The sequence below is a fragment of the Strongylocentrotus purpuratus genome, unplaced genomic scaffold (genome assembly GCF_000002235.5).
Source record: "Strongylocentrotus purpuratus isolate Spur 01 unplaced genomic scaffold, Spur_5.0 spur5_scaffold_19, whole genome shotgun sequence".
NCBI lineage: Eukaryota > Metazoa > Echinodermata > Echinoidea > Camarodonta > Strongylocentrotidae > Strongylocentrotus > Strongylocentrotus purpuratus.
This window is the reverse complement of record NW_022145604.1, coordinates 9353567-9371083: the sequence shown is the minus strand read 5'-3', so window position 1 is coordinate 9371083 and position 17517 is coordinate 9353567. Positions and strand designations below refer to the sequence as shown.

General features: G+C 37.4%; 1 protein-coding gene across 1 annotated transcript in view; it reads right to left on the bottom strand.

The window, feature by feature from the left end:
• LOC583516 (integrin alpha-V) overlaps positions 1-17517 on the bottom strand; it is a 54566-nt gene that overhangs the window by 17581 nt on the left and 19468 nt on the right. The window contains exons 2-5 of the mRNA XM_030990902.1: positions 7353-7483; positions 6110-6204; positions 5154-5289; positions 348-443 (exon numbers count right to left, since the gene is read on the bottom strand). Of these exons, the coding sequence (XP_030846762.1) occupies positions 348-443; positions 5154-5289; positions 6110-6204; positions 7353-7483 (458 nt within the window). The remainder of the gene's footprint in view (positions 1-347; positions 444-5153; positions 5290-6109; positions 6205-7352; positions 7484-17517) is intronic.

Genomic DNA, 17517 nt, shown 5'->3' with positions numbered 1-17517 from the left:
CCTCTCTCTCTTTCTCTCTCTTCTCTCTCTCTGTCACGTCTGAATGTCAATCATGTCATGTTTTCATAAAATATATTTTTATTTAGCACATTTGACATAAAACCAATAAAAAACCGAAGTAGGCATGCCTTTAAAAAAAAATGGCATCGATATGATTATAGATAATAGAAAAAGTCATATAATGAAACTTGCTGGCACATGGCAAACGTAATGATGTTGCTGCACAATACTAAACTTTCAAAGCCCTGCAGTATTTGACGTGTAATACAATTTGAAGAAGATATTTTAAGATGTTCTTAAGAGTGATACACACCTTCTTTAATATAAAGCAAAGATCTAAATGTTACCTTTTCCTTTGAAGTTTCCTACAGCTCCCATGAGTATTTCATCCTCCGAAACTGCTGCACTTAGACCTAGCTGGCAGGACAACAACTTGGTCGAATCTGTAAGAGATAGAATCACAGTTTATCATCATCGTTATCATCATAGTCAAAATAATGGTGATGTTGATGATAATATTATTATTGATAAAAAAAAGAGATTATGATGATGATGATGATGATGAGGATGATGATGATGATGATGATGAGGATGATGATGATGATAATGATGATGATGAAGATGATGATGATGATATTAATAATAATAATCATTATTATAGTAATGATGATAAAAATAAATATAACAATAGGACAATTACTAATGCTTACTATTATGTGCGCGTGCGTGGGAGAGAGAGAGAGAGAGAGAGAGAGAGGGGAGATGAATATTTGTATAATCAATGTCATATTTTGTTTTCTTTGTATTTATCACAGTCATTATAGATGATTCATGTTTCACAAAAATGGTTTCATGCTTTCCCGAACAATTGCAGTCATTTTAAGGTTGATGTTGCTTGATGCTAATGTTTGGACATTTCCCAAGCAATGACATTTAGAATAGGGGAAACTGACATGCGTGATCCCTGGCAACGGTACGGGACAGACATGTTCTTCCTTTCCATATGGATATTTCATCTTGTCACTCACAATGCAACTTTTTGGAGCCGAAAGGGCGTTAAATCTGTGTTAAAATATAGGAATAAGCGCCTTTCTAGCCCTAAAGAGACGTATTAGGTATAATGATTTGGCCCGTAGACCTGAAGTGAGAAGGAATGTGTTATCCCTCCTGTTGTGCATTATGATGTTATGACGATGTCAAGTTTAAAAGGGGTTGTCATGGGGGGGGGGGGGGGCTGTGCTACGTGCCCCCTTTCCCATTGAATGTTGAAGGGGGCGGGGGAGATGCAACAAAAAGAGAGGGGAAAGGGAACGTGGAAAGAGGATTGTATGACCCTCTCCCCCACCCTCCCCATAATCGGTGATCTTGTTAACTCTGATTCTAACCACGTATAGTAAGACTGGTGCCACATTGATCCATCCCCCCCCCCCCCCCCCCCATTAAGGACCAATCCTACGCTACTGATTGTCACTGGCATGCGCGGCATCAAGATATCACGTTCCCAGTGCCAAAACAACGGTTTTCCTTTTCGCACTGTCATACCCATCTGTTATCTTGATGCAAAGGGAATACTAAATGTAACGTCCCCTGACTGATGTTGTTGTTGTTGGTTTTGTTTTTGTTGATGACGATGCTCATTCACATCATTTGTATTTGGTTCGATGTTTTTGTTAATAACATTCAAATACTTAACTAAAGATATCGTCATTTATTCGCAAATGGACTCATTTGAAAGAAAAGTATTTTCGTGACTGAAAAATGAACATAACTCATGTCAATATTACTAAATGATCAAACGAAATACAACGTTTATGATAATTATGCCAGCATATAACCTAAAATAAACATGAACAAAATATCTGTTGCTCTATCACATGGACGTTAATTGATTATTAAAGGGAAAGATCAACAATGTGACGCCAATTGAAATCATAGAGTAGTTAATTCTATTCCACTATGATAAAGAATACGCTAACATTTTGATATCAATTAAACACTGATCACCTACAATTTCGGCAATGTAATTCCAGTTTTAATCATTGAGTAAAGTAGCTAATCCTATGTTCTATCCTATGTCAAGTACTCAAGAATTATATTTCTAACTCGATCAATAGTTACCCTACTGCGCTGGGGTGAACCAAGGAGATACCAGCAACTCCGTGGGTGAACTACCCTCCTCACAAAATGTACATACATTACAATTTTGATACCAATTAAACACCTATCATTTCCACATCATTAAGCGTAATTAAATTTCAATCAGGAGTTCAACGACCGAAGGTGAACGTTCATGATGACGAGCAAGTTTACCTATATGAGTGGACCGGCTCAAGTCAAGGCCCACATGCACAGGCGCCCATGTATTACGTAATGAGGGTAGGTGTAAAAACATCTATGGTGATACAGTTATAATAGTCTAACCAGGATATGGTTGTTAAATACCTTCCTATTAGCCTATCCTTCTTCATTTGTTCTATATCGGAAAGTCTTTCGGAAACTATTCCGGATATCCAGGAAATATTTAAAACCGATCGTGAAAGATAACAAGCTATCTTGAAAGTTCCCAGACGCCCTTTATCTGTTTCTGGTGACCGTCAGAGTAGCGGTAAAGGAATCATCGATAGACATTAATTGTCTAGAAAAGGGCTTTTAAAATACTTTTCCCATCTTTGACTACCTCTATAGAACATTAACTCTTCCCAGACGTCCTTCGTCTGTTTCTGGTGACCGTCAGAAGATCGGTAAAGGAATCATCGATGAACATTAATTGTCTAGAAAAGGGCTTTTGAAATGTTTTGCTAATTCATTAATTACCTCAATAGAACACTCTCGGTGCGACGCTGTATTTATCATAAATGCTTCAAGGTTATTTTACTTTTCCTAGTGTCATGAAGCTATTCAGTAAAGACCATTACGGATATCCAGAAAAGATTTAAACTGATCTGGAGAGACAAAAAGCTGTCTTGAAAGTTGGAAATGGGTGATTTTGCAAAGCCATTGCAAAGCCATTGTGACTTTTACAAGCCGATCGCTTGTCAGATTATCAAGATATTCATGATTGGAAATCGAAATCAATTTTTGCGTTTTCCAAACGGTTTTCATAACACTATAGTCTATTGTGGGAAAACGAGTAGGGTAAAACCGGTCACTCAAAGATTTTTTTACTTTTTTGAGGCACTTTATGATCATTTTGAAGCGCAATTTGTTGGGGCTTCAATATCACACCATATCACAGACACTGATTATACGTAGGGCCATGCATCTCTGATTTAACATTTTCAAACGATGCCTTTAAAGATGTTAAAGGTAAAGACCAGTTAAGGTCATGCGATTGCATTGTGAAAGAAACGTTGTGGAATCGATCAGAAAAGGTTGATCATCTAGCATCTAGCATCTGCAAGGTTCTGGAATCATCAAAATGATAAGAAATTTGGCCCATTCTTCGTAAAGTTACAAGCACTATACACAGAAAGATGTATATGGGACTAACCTATATCTCTCACAGACCATGAGAGAAACAAATTTACCAAATATATGAATTAGTTGGCGGTTTCCCGGCAAATTTTTATCATCATTTATTAGTCAAAACATATTCTTTCACATGATTGGTAATGAGAGCTTCCATTTCATTTTTTGAAATTGGGGCATTTCCAATACTGGTCTTTACCTTTAAGTATGGATACACAATCCCGAATCATATAGGGCCAGATGGAACGATGGCAGGTGCATCCAGGTTTGTCGCCTACATTACACAATGGCCGTAGTCATCATAAGGGTCATTATGATGACCATAAAGGCGTGAAGGATAGTGACCTTAGCTAATCATAGGCCAGACTGCGATCACTGATCCGTATCCTTCTCACTGAAAGAGAAGGCCGAGTTCGGAGCATGATCATAAAGACTTTCGCAAAATGAACGTGAGGCAATTTCTTTAGCCACGTGCGTCGCCTTTTCAAATATGTAACCATTACAATGAGTTGATAAAGGCCTTTTGGACATTACATTATTCGGTCAACTTGCTATTGAAACTGGCCTTGAGGCTTGAGCTATAGTGTAGAAAGTCTGTCCGATCGTAGCTTCATAACAGATTTTCAGTATTAGATTCAGTCAATTTCTTATCAATTTGCTGTTTCGGCAACACCCCATTATTCTTATGTACTACGTACCTATTAAACTTTTCATATATTTCCTTGATTTTTTTCTTCTTCTCTTTACCTCTTCAGAGGGACTTTATTATTCCATTTCAAAATAATATACATATAGACTATTTAGAAAACAAGTAAAATGAAACATATATGAATTATATACAAGAACAACAATTCTTAAAATAATCATTATAACATTTCTATTACTTTCTTAACTTCTTCATTATCGAAGTATCTTATATTTTCTTTGTATTTCAAATAACATTTCAATGGTGAACTAAAATTATTTTTTAACCTCTTTGGATTGGTTGGTACTTCCCCAAAGTTCCGCTTTACGTAATCGTTGTATATTTCCTTGATTTATGACCGGTATATTGCACTTGCATCGATGGTGAACCTCGTTGTTGTGAATGTTTTATGCAGTGGGGCTTCAAGATTCAATACAAAGTTTTCGCCATCTTCCCACGGGTACCACCATGCTTGTGCGTGACGAAAGTTAATGAGCGAAGGATGCTCCCATTTAATAGTTAAACGAGCTAATTATTAATTACTAGTACATCGTCATTAAGCTCATCCTAAACAGGGCGAGTTCCGGTAATGGAATGGCATTTAAAAGAACCTGATATAAGGTAATGCTGAACTGTTTACCATGTATATTTATGGAAATAAAATGTCATACATTTTTGAAAATATGCATGTTAGGTGGTAGAGTAACAAATATATGTATGTACGTCTTATCTATTTCGTTTCTCAATTGTAATGACTGTTGAGATGAAAACGGAAAACCTAGAAGATATTTTGTGTTTAATTTCACCCTTTCGCTCAATAGCCTCCCTTTCTTTCCATTACCCCTTTTCAATAGGTGTGTGTTTGTGCGTATTTGAGAGGCGATAGGGGAGGGGGAGGGTTGCATGGGACGACCAGTTAGGCGCCCCGCCCACGTTAGCTTTGACCATCATGACCATCGTTTTGGTCTATAGTTGAAACATTTTGGCTTGTTTTACTCACCAGGATCCAAGCAGGGTGTGTATTCATGAATCTCTGTAAAGTTGCGTTTGGTTATTATGCAGCCACCAACTGGGTTCCTCATCGTCAATGGCGAAGACGGTGGATAACCAAGCCACGTGTAAAGGGGTCGACACACCTGTATCAAATGAGAGACAAATAATGAACCCCTCTCGGACTGAATATTTTACTTGTGGAATCTAGGAGCAAATATCTTTTTGAACATATAGCGAGAGGTGTTGTGGTCAAGTGGATAAGTCACCCGACTGCAGATCACAAGGTACGGGGTTCGAATCCCGCCGCAGCACTAATGTCCTTTATCAAGAAGGACAATCTACTTGTCACTCTCCACCCAGGTGTTAAATGGGTACCCGGTAGGATGCGAAAGTTAATGTGGTTGGATGAGCGAGTATGCGCTTGTTAAGATGGCGCCTGGCTGGAATATTATTATCGGACCGTTTTGCATAAACCTAAAAGACTATCTTCTGTATAGTTATCATCTTTACTCCTCTAAACATCAAACAGGCAGGTTCTAGTTTAATGAAAGAACATACATGTTGATATCAACAGCCTAATACAGTGAGCGTGTTTATAAAGACCACCCAAGGGAAACAAAAAATGTGGTCTTTGTAGACAGGTGGTCGCTAAACCAGGTTTGAATGTATCATTACAGTCTCTTCTCTTGTCTACCCAACATGCCCTGCCGTCTGACTTTTGGAATGAAATAGCTAATTCATCCTGATACGAGTTCAATTGTCCCTTCTCGCTAATTCTGCTCCCTTTTCTATTTTCTTTATAAATACTTAACTTTCAAATGCCTGGAATTCTTTTTAGTATTTTTTTATACAGATTTCAAAGCCTGAGAAACATTGTGCATTATAATAGTGTAGTTGCGGCTATCTAACATGCATCTACTATCATCATCATGATAAATTATAATTAAGTAATATTATACGTACTACCACTGGGCTGTCCGCTCCTCCGCTGTGCACGGTGGCTCCAAACATTTGACCAGATTTGTTTGTCATTTCTTCCCCGTTTTCCATGACATTACCTGCATGAAAAGTGAAGAATTTACGTTATATTGACTAAAATATGAAAATGCGAGTTTACTCTTATCTTGCCACAGGGTTAATCCACATTGTGCCAAGCCACAAATCCCCCAGTTTAACGCGATGGTACTACCAATAGCGCGTGCAAAACACTAGGCACAGTCCAATGGGCATGAACAATAACTGCTATTACGAATGCGTGCAATAATGCAAGAAGCAGAGTAACAGTAGCTTGCTCGCGTGTACAAAGCACTATTATAATAACAATAGCGAGCATGCAGCCTTGATGAAGGCTATGAGTTAATGGAATTGAAATGAAAGCGGCGTACAAAAATAAGCTAGGTAAGATATTCATCTTGTTCCATAGCAAGTGGGGTAAGAGCGAGAGATACGTGTTGCGACCATAGCCCAAGGCGCTCATTTATTGGCGACAAAAGGCAATGACTGTATTTCATAATTCTTTGTATCAACCTGAAATATCTCCTTAAACATAACCCCTCTCTCTCTTTATGTCTCTTTTCTTCTTTTTAACATTAATGGCCATCTATCTTTATCCATGTGTATGTTGATACAGTTTAGAGTACGATCTTTCATTTGATCTATTTATTCATCTACTTATTAAACACGAACTAGTTTCCATAACCCAAGGGCAACATCAATACCCTATTGTACATCCAAAAAAAAAAAAAAAAAAAAAATCATGTTCGGATCACGTAATACGTCATTGTCGTGTTCGCACATTTCAAAATTTGAGGCGCAATGCTATATATTCAAATTGCTTAAAGCCCCACTGTACTAATTATAGCTACTTGTGCCCTCTGTATGGCAAACAATGCCTATTGGTCTCCCATGAGCCCCTTTTTCTTATGTTAATTGAGAGCTGATTTGATGAGATAACTACCTGTCAGTGACTTTGCAGGGTGGTCTAATCCCCCTGGTCAAAACTAGTACAGACGGGCTTTAAAGTAGGTGTTTCGAGCACTTGCGATCGTGTTATTTATTTATTCATTTCCGTTTTTTTCGGGGGGGGGGAGGGGTGATTGTCACCTTTAATGATGATCACACACACTTGATCTTCATACAGGGCACCTCCTCACCAGGTTTGATATCTCATTGTAAAACATCGATTAGATGAGTCAGCTAGTTTTACCTTCGGGGTCTATGGTCACTTGATGGCAGTCCTCATAGGTCGATAATGATGTCAATGGGCACTTATAGAGGGCGCCCCCTGCGTCTACACCCGGCTGGTCGGTCTGTGCTCTGGGTGCACCAACTAGTAACCTGAAGAAGAAAAAAATAACGAAATCATAAGTATTTGTATTTATGTCGCTCTCTCTGGCCCGAATTCACAAAGGAGGTTTGTCGACAAACCTTGATTTTCGTGCGTCATAATTATGACGCGTTTCGACGCGATTTTACAGACTAGGTTTGTAAAAAAAAAACGCGTAAAAACGCGTCATATGACGCACGAAAACCAAGGTTTGTCGACACACCTCCTTTGTGAATTCGGGCCACCGTGTTTGAGGTTCGTTTGCGAATATTTTACAAGAAAGAACATTACCCTCATTTCGTGCCCTGTTTGTGTTCAATATTTGCCATTATCATATTTCTGAATGAGGTTATATAATATAACATATGGTATATGGGACTCCACACAAATTTCTGAACCAAATTGTTCAGATATTGCCCGTTAATTTCGAATTCGAGAGACAATTCTACTATGACATTTTTCCAAACTGACATTACAATGATTAGGAAAGCTCACAATTTTGTCCTACATTTCTGTAGAACTCAACCCTCTCTTTGATTTCTTTGTTTTTTAAAGGTATGATCACAAAGATGGTGAAGTCCTGTTACAGTTCGACTGAGGTTTATCAACGATGTCACAACATTCGCGCTGCGTTTTATCTTCCACACATCAACAAAAAGAGTCGCGCAGTACAATAGCTCAGTTCATCGAACTACAAATAGTCACTTCCTCGATTAACGCTATGAAGCCGAAAAGGGAAGCAGACGATTAGCAAAGGATTTCCCCCATTTTGAATCAACAAGTGTCATCGGGGGACGACTGCAAGCATTATGACTGAGCAATCATTGGTAACGGTTGCTCATGGCGATGAGTATTATATGCGATGAATGCATTGTACTTTAAGGCCCCGTTCACATCATAAAAAAAAAAAATCATAATTTTCTCTCAAATCAAATACATTATTGTACAAATCATTCTTAACCAAACTGAATACATTGTACATTGACATTTTGGATTTAACATAAATTGCAATAATAAAATACATTGTTTAGGAAACATTTTCACGGTGTGGTGGTAACAGGTCACTCCCACCCCCCCCCCCAAACAAAAGAAGGAAAGAATCTTGTTGCGCCAAAACAGAATGCCATAGCCGTTATGCGCTCTTGATATATATATATATATATATCGTCCCTTTCGCCCTTTAAGCACATCCCCTTCCTATTACAAAATGTTTTTGGAATTTGCTTTTATTTTCACTATCCGAATATTCAATATTTTATGTCCACATTCTCTCCTTTTTCGTGACCCCCCTACAAAAAATAGGAACAGATTTGCAACCTAGGAAATAAATAAAACTAGATTCCAACCCTTTGTATATTTAAAGGAATTTAAACTATTTATTCTTATGATCAAACTCATTTATTCAGTCATTTATACTCGTTTATTTACTCATAATCATTAATATTACATATTCTCTCTCTCTCTCTCTCTCTCACTCTCTCACCTTGTTAGAATACAGCACGGAATGATGTTGGAGATATAGTTATTCGTCTTAGCTAATTTATTTTCTTCTTTAATTTGTTTCTAGCTAAAACAGAATGCTGCAAGGTAAACTAGTTTCAGGCTTACGCTTGAATATGCCTCGTTTATCTTATGTATGCAATTTATATGTTTAATATGCACCAAGTATGTTAACATTGTTAACATTACTCCTTAAACAGTTTTCTACTTGTGCATTGTAGCAGAAAATGGGATCAAATCGCAATCATCCCAATACAATTTGAATTCAATTTATAATGAAGTAGTACAATTGTAAATGGCTTGTATGCTCTTTCTTTGAACGTACTGCATCACGCTTCTGTTTTTATAGTTAAAATTCTATATTCTGGCTTGCCCTCATGTATTTTGTACCCTACTTTATTTATCTAAACGATGTGAAAGTATGGAAAAAGATCAATCTAAAAAAAAACCACCCTTGTAAACCTATTATAATCACATTTTCTTGTTCCAATGCATTCAAATTGCGATACTAATGATTGTTTAATGCTTTAAATTAAGAGCGCGTCATGTCCAATAAGGAAGTAAAGTTATTTACATTACATACTCTCTCTCTCTCTCTCTCTCTCCTCTCTCCCCTCTCTCTCTCCCTCTATTTGTCTCCCGCTCCCTCTCTTTAAGACATTGGCATCGAGTCACTTCTATACGAAAACAAAATAAACACGACCTAATTATCAAATTTCAATTCGGTAATGATCTCGTCACCCGCACGGTAGTATGCTAATGCCATTTTGATAGGAGATATTAATTTGTGAAATTGCCTATGATGATTGACATTAAATGAATTACAACATTTTTCGATGATTTAACTCAGAATTTTTTTAAAAAAGAGATTCAGGAGAGTTCAGGAAAAGTTGACACAAATGTGAGAGTGATCACATTATCTCCTTTCCCATTCGGAGGAATATCACAGCAGAAATGTTCAAAAAACATGATAACAAGAAAAGTTCTTCAAGTGCATCCATATTGAAATTATGGATCAAGAGTTACCAATACTTTTGTCTTAGAACATAAATTTACCACATTTTATAAAAGGAAATAATTTGATTTGGAAACTCACACTTCACGGTAAAGAAATATTCATTAAAATAATCATTTATCCTTTGTCATTCTGGGATCTTATAGGTCACGCCCTCCTTCCCCGTCTCTGCCCCCCTCCCATGTTTATCAAGCAAGTTTATGCGCCATATCTCTAAATGTAAGTCACGACAGACAAATCTGTTAAATAAACACGGACATAATGGTGGGGTTTACATGTTAAAAGGAGTAACTGGTCGCATTGGTGTATGAAATCAAATATTTACGACCTTACGGCTTTCTTAATTATACTGGTCATGCTGGAAGGACAAGTTAGTATGGACATACGGTCTTGGTTGGTATTGTACGTGATCTGCACACTGTTAAAGTCAAGTCTAAATGATTTTTGTTATGCCATCAACATGGGCGTACGGGCAAATGTTCTTCAGGGGGTCTGCTGTCTCTGTTAAGTTTCGTAATCTTTTAAAGCCCCACTGCACTACTTATAGCTACAATTTTTAATTTTTTTTGGGGGTCCTCGAAAATTTGAAAAATCGCACCCCCCCTTGAGCGCCAGGGGAGGGGGCCCATCTAAAAAAAAAGGTAAAATTAACGTGTTTTTACACGTTTCCCCCCTGGATCCGCCAATTCCTAATCGGCGACCATTGGTCCCCCATGCTCCCCTTTTTCTTATGTTACTTGAGAGCTGATTTGATGAGATAACCACTTGTCAGTGATCATGCAGGGAGGTCTAATTCCTCCTGGCCAAATTAGTGCAGTGGGGATTTAAGAGTACAAATGTTGACACTTTATTGTAAATGTAATTCTGTCATCAATATACAAAGGAAGATCTAAAAGACTCAAATAAATCATTGTCCGGGTATGAATTGTCGCCTTGTCAATTCCTTGAATATTTTGGATGCCTTTGATTAGCAATATAACTCTTTGAATAATTTAAAGATAATGACGATTCGATTTTAGGGCAAACAAGAAATATTTGTTTTGTTGTTGTTGTCGAACAAAGGCCTTTCGTAAAGATAGAGTTAATTTCAGGACGAGGAATCAGGAAGCTACTAACATACTCTGCCCCATTTAGTTTGGTAATGATTTAGTCTTTTTATTTAAAAAAAATAATAATCTATACGTTTATTTGTTTATCTTTATCACAGGTACTATTATGAAGAATAGACTGTATTATAACATGACTGCTTTATAGCAAGTATAACAAAAGAAAAATTGTTTATATAATTTTCAAAAGAACATGTGTTTGTAAAGATGAAGTCCAATAGCCACATGTTCATCCAAAAAAGCATAGACATATTGGGTGAAATGTATTTGCTAGATTTTATGGATGCAAAAAAATGTACTCATATTAACTCCGTGTGTTTAGGAAAAGGATAGGATATTTAGTAATAAATTATACAGCTTGGGCATAAATCAACCTACTTATGACAAATATTCTGTCAAGTTCAAGTGTAATTTGAGGCATGAGGGTCCATTTGAAGTGTAAGTAGGGAGAAAACAGAAACCATCGTCAATGCCAAATCTATAGCGCGTATGAAACTAAGATGGCGGTGGTGAAATTAGCTCCCCGAGATGCAAACGCATTGAATGGATTTAGCATACGTCTTATATGACGTCACAATTACTCATCCCCTCGCTAATTCCCCGTTTTCTACCCGTATTTTGCTTTTTCCTTTCCCTTTTTTTCGTTGAGTAGTGACATTTCCAGCCTTTGTGACACCCGTTGGTATTGATTCGATATCAAGCTCATTTCAAATCTCTGCTCGTCATCTGAAGATAATATGTAAAGTAAGCTATGGCGCCAGAGTGGATAATTCGAGAAAGGATATTCCTATTTCATGATTACTTCCTAAAGAATATATTTACCGGAGAAGTGCGTTTCAACCATTGTCTTGATACATATTTTGTATTTTGAGAAGGCATTGTAGCCTAAGATATATTAAGATATTAAAATTGTATTTGTTTCTTTTGATGTTGAATTGTACATATTAACTAAACAGTTCAAAGTGTGATAGAATAATACTGATACAAATCGGGACAGATCGCTGTTTTCACACTATCGAATGTATTCATTTTCAAGGGAATGTTTTTACAAATCATTCTTATTTTATCAATCATCTTTAATATGATGTTTATTAAAACTAGAGTCTTGATACTTGATTGAATACAGTTTCGAGCATCAATGAATTAAAACATGAACTACAAAGATAATAACAACAATCAAATATAATAATAAATTGCTGAATTTATGAGGCGCTGAATGCATTATCCATTTGTACTATCCAATTTCTTGAAATAGCAGACCAACTTTGCTCTTTTTCCTGTCTTGAACAGAAATATTGGAAGAATGAACAAGAAAATTAATGACTGCGCTATGAGTAATGACCTAAATGCGCCAATCAAAATGCCACTGAACTTTTTGAAGAGCCCTTCAGCCTTAAGGAGGGAACTTTGGTCTTGGATTTGGAGACATTCTTGGTCTTCATCTCCTTCTCACTCAGTCAGCTGCCTCGAGATTGTGACATCTGCAATTCGCATCAATTTCAAATAATTCCCCTAATTCCATCATCCCATGCCGTTTCTTCAGATGAATATGATCTGCTCGAGCCGTCATTCTTTTAATGGAATTGCCTTCCAAATAGGACAGGTGTTTAAATAGGAATATGACTCATTTGGGGGATACTTCAGATTTTAATCGAATAAAAATATTCCTCACCCTCCCTCCCGCTGCCCATCCTCACTGCATGCATGAATCACGGAAGAAGTGTTTGTATATGGATGGCCACACATATTGTCTTTCACATCCCCGATACTGTATTTGTCTTTTGGGATTATTATCTTTGACATAGTAATAATAAACAATTTTAACAACGGAGTGCATATTATGAAAGAGAGGTCAATACTTGACATAATTACTTATGCCTTTAACAAGGAATATAATCACTGATAATCAAACAGTTGCTTTCAAATGCTTTCAGAAGTCTTGTTTAAACGAATCAATTGTACAAAGTCTAGGAAATTATAAAGGATAGATACATAGATCAAGATAATGATGTCGGTAAATAGAGTAAAGTTGAGGTACATCCTCTTCTCTTCCTCAATATTTTATACATTTTAACCTACGTAATTCTGGTCAGAATATCTTTGATTCTTAATCTATTATTATCTCTGAATACATTTATTTATACATCCGTTACATGTCACGATTTGCTCAGAGTTTTTTTGTTTGTATGTGTACTTTTTTAGGGGCGGCACAACGTTGATTTTTGGTTGATGTGGAGCCGAATAACAAGAACAAGGTCAAGGAGTGATGGCAGAGTGTGGGAGGGTGTCCAGTCATCTATTTTTCACTTTGCCACATCCCCTCCCTTTATTTCTCAATCTTCCCCTTTTAAAGTAGTTTTGTTCCTACTTTTCGCCAAGTGATGAAGGAAGGGGGGGGGGGAGGGGTACTCCCATTCATCCCTTGGCCAAGCCATCAGTCACATGAAGCATTTATTCATTAATTGATCGAGTGATATTATACACGGTAAAAGGCCCACAAGCACACCAAGACTAGTTTCCAACAGAGTTGTGTCAAACATCATACAATAATAATAATAATATTTAGCTTTAATATAGCGCTTAATACAAATGTCTCGATTAAAGCGCTTTACAAATATACTATTACCCCGGTCATTGGATTCAGTGCTTGCCCGCACACATTGTGTGCACAATCTCCACTCCCTTGAGAGCATTCCACACATCACACACATCACTGATCTAATGTTTATCACGGTGCGGGATGGGCATGGGGCAGCATTGGGTTCCCTTTCGTAGAAACGAAGCCCCTTCCCGTCTCTTTGGAACACGTAAACACATACAGGTGAATAATCTCCTTCCTCTGTCACACCGACAAGACCGAGAACAGACCAACCATAATACCCGACTGGCCATGGTTCGTTCGGTTCGAGTCGGTTTGCCGGTGTGACTGAGGTATTCGAAACCCACGTAAATACACACAGGTGAAAACCATGACTCAATGTTTGTTGTGCAGTTTTCGGAAGAGTTGAAAGCGACGAGTAGGTTCCTGAAATGCCTATAGGGTATGAGGTTGAATTTCTCCAGAAGATGAACAAGATAGATAGCAAAGACTATCATGAATGCAACCGGCACAGAATAGGTAATCCGTTTCTATAACCTTCAACCCAGCACATGCATGTTCCTGTCATACGAGACATGCAGTAGTATGTTGATTTGTGTCACCCCTGGTTTTTACTAATTTTACTCTTACGCTCAATTATCTATGTTACAATTTAACTTTGAAATTTGTTATCCAATGTTTAAACAAATTGATAATGATCCTATCTGTTTGGATTGAAATCAATACATTTTGAATTTGAATTTGAATTTATAATATTTCCTAACTATTGACATGTTTTTCCCCCAATTAGTCTGAAGATAAGCAATTCTTTATTCTTCACTGTCTCTTATTAAAGTATAAATCTATTATGATGACACACACATAATAATTTGTGGTATTCATGGACACAAGTAGTGAACTAGCTGAAGAAGAAACCGAAGAGCTCAAAATGACAGACGCCTGACTGAAGCTTGCTGAAAATCACATATGGTGAAAGAAACTACACACGGATATGGACACATGGGACTACACAAATATGTGACATCAAAATATCTACCTTTTAGGTCCAAAATTTTAAACTATTTCAGTCATACTTTTGGGGAATGAAGGTATATCAAGAGAAATGCGAATATGGGTTACTGGGACAACGCTCAAAATGTGATGTTAAACATTCGGGTGTAAACATTTACAAATATTTTAGAGTATTTTAAAAGCTATCCTTTTCATGACATGTAACAATACTACTATAATAATCTCCGACATGGAAATAAAAGGAATGAGAACGTGCACACATTATTTCCCACCTTTACCAGGGCCCGTCTTACAAACAGTTGCGATTGATCGCAACTTATTTGCGACTGATATCAATTCTCACATATGTACGTACGACAAAGGGAGAGTGCAAACTTGCGATTGATTTGGATCGATCGTAACTCATTGTAAGACAGGGCTCAAATACTAACGACCAGATTAGGCCTAGGTACATGCAAATCCAACAACGCGTTTCTCCACTGGAACCTCGTCCAGGCACCTCGTCGTCTCACAGGAAGATACTCCAAATCCCACGTTCTCATCTTGTTCTTTGTTCGTCCAGTCTAAAATTAATTTGTGTCAACCTTGTCACTTTGCTCGAGGAACCGATGTATCACCATAAATTCTAGCCTGCAGGCTGGCCAGCTAGCAGCCAGGGATTGATCCTGGTGAAGAGAATGGGATGGTGGGGAGGAGGGGGGGGGGGGGGGGGGATACAATCTGGTCATTTAAGCACATATCGAGTATCCTAGTCAAGTTAAGACTTAGAAAAATGAGAAATGAGAAAAGGCATTTTCATTTGTTTGTAAGAGAATTCTAAAGCAAAAAGAATCCCAAATCGGTTACCACTTCCATTTCATGATTGTTAGAGAATCCTTGAAGTACACAATCATGTATAAAGAGAAATGTGTCCCCCAATTGCGTGCAAAGGCAGCAACTCTAGACCCCCCCCCCCCCAACAAAAAAAGGACACCTGAACAAAAAAAAGTGACAACCCTTTTTTAATATTCCTTGCCAAAAAGATTTGGATTAGAAAGAACCCAAAATGTGCTAGCTACTTTTTTGTATTTGTCTGATCAAGAACCCCCACCCCCGGGAAAAAATGTTTCCTAGTTTGCATGTCAGATTCTTGGAGTAGAATTTTCAGAACGCCCCCCCCCCCCACTCCCCCTCGTAAGTTAGAACAATCCTGGATCCGCCACTCGTGGATCAGGTCATCAGCTTAGGCGGAAGACAGAAAATTGGGATAATTCGGCCATCGACCCATTAAGCTCATTTTAGAATTCGGCGATTTCTGAAGCTCTCCACTAATCATTGCTGTCTCTCAAACTGACCACATCGAAAAGCAGTCACCATGGTTACTGGAAATTTAGTACGGGTATGAATTTTCTAAATTATTGACTTCTTCCTGCGCGGAGGTTATGTCTTTCACTTCAAACGGCTTAGTTGAAGTTTAAGAATAAACACATATTCTTTCAGAATTACAAAAAGTGACCCGTGTTTTAAGGAATTGTTTAAACTTTGATTGTACTACAAAAAGTTTGGTCTCATTTTCCGGTATGTTATTTTCTGAAGATTTAAATAATATTGATAATATCAGTGTATGGTTAAATAAAAGTTATCCCTTTTCAATATTGCTTGAGATTAAATTGCATTTATGAACCGATATATAATAACACTTTTCAGAGAGTTATAATAAAAACGACCTGGACAGAATTTAGACCATGAAAATGCCGCCCGGAAATGTGGAAATGACAAGTAGCCTATATCTATAAAGGAGTTTAGTTCAGTTTATTTAGTATACATATCTAGGACATAACAAACAAAACTAAGCTAAAAAAACATGTTTGAACCCCAATAGACTCTTGCGTGCATACACTTTTCCTTTCGAGCTTCCTATGCGGACTGAATTTCTTAAGATAAATTTCCTTGTTTGAGTTCGTTACTAAAGAGAACGTTGGCCTGAACACCCCCACCCCTGAAGTTCCCGTCTTATGATAAATAATAAAATTGGATAGTTCAAAAGAGGCCATATTCACCCAGCAAATTTGCTGAAAGCCTATCGCCCATTGTACGATCTAATTACGACCCGATGTTAGAAGAATTGGCAAAAGTATTTGATGTGAACATTCAAACTTGAAAATCTTCGAGTGACCAGTTTTACCATACGGTGGTATAGTAAAACTGGTCACTCTAAGATTTCCATACTCATTTCCTCAATAGACTGTAGTGTATTAAAAACCGTTGGGAAAACGGTTTTTGAAATTTCGACTTCAAATCATAAATATCTTGATAATCAGACAGGCAATCGGCTTGTAAAAGTCATGGGATTCCTGAACGACGTAGAGGTCTATAATTATGATTGCAGCAAAAGCTAGATCCAGGATTTTGTTTAGAATATTACGAGACAAAGCTACCCAATCCCTTTAATGATCAAGGATGTGCATGATATTCATTTTATAATGAATAAAACCTACATTTCAATGGATTTCAAGCTTCCTTGGAGGAGGAAGCGATAAATCGGCTCAAAATCGTAGTGACGTCGCACTATTAATGTACTTGTCTACGATGGGAAGCCGATTCGGCTTTTATTCTGACAAGAAGGCTTAAATGCACTACAATTCCGTTTTTTGTATTTTTGTCATTATTCGTAGCTTTAACACAAAAGATGATGTTGGTTTATATTTCCAGTACTCATATAATTGTGATTTCTTCGAAAATTGGATCGCGGGAGGATCACGACATTCAAGAAAACCCTTTCTACTGGCACCCATTTAACATCTGGGGAGAGAGCGGCAACTATGGATTTATTCC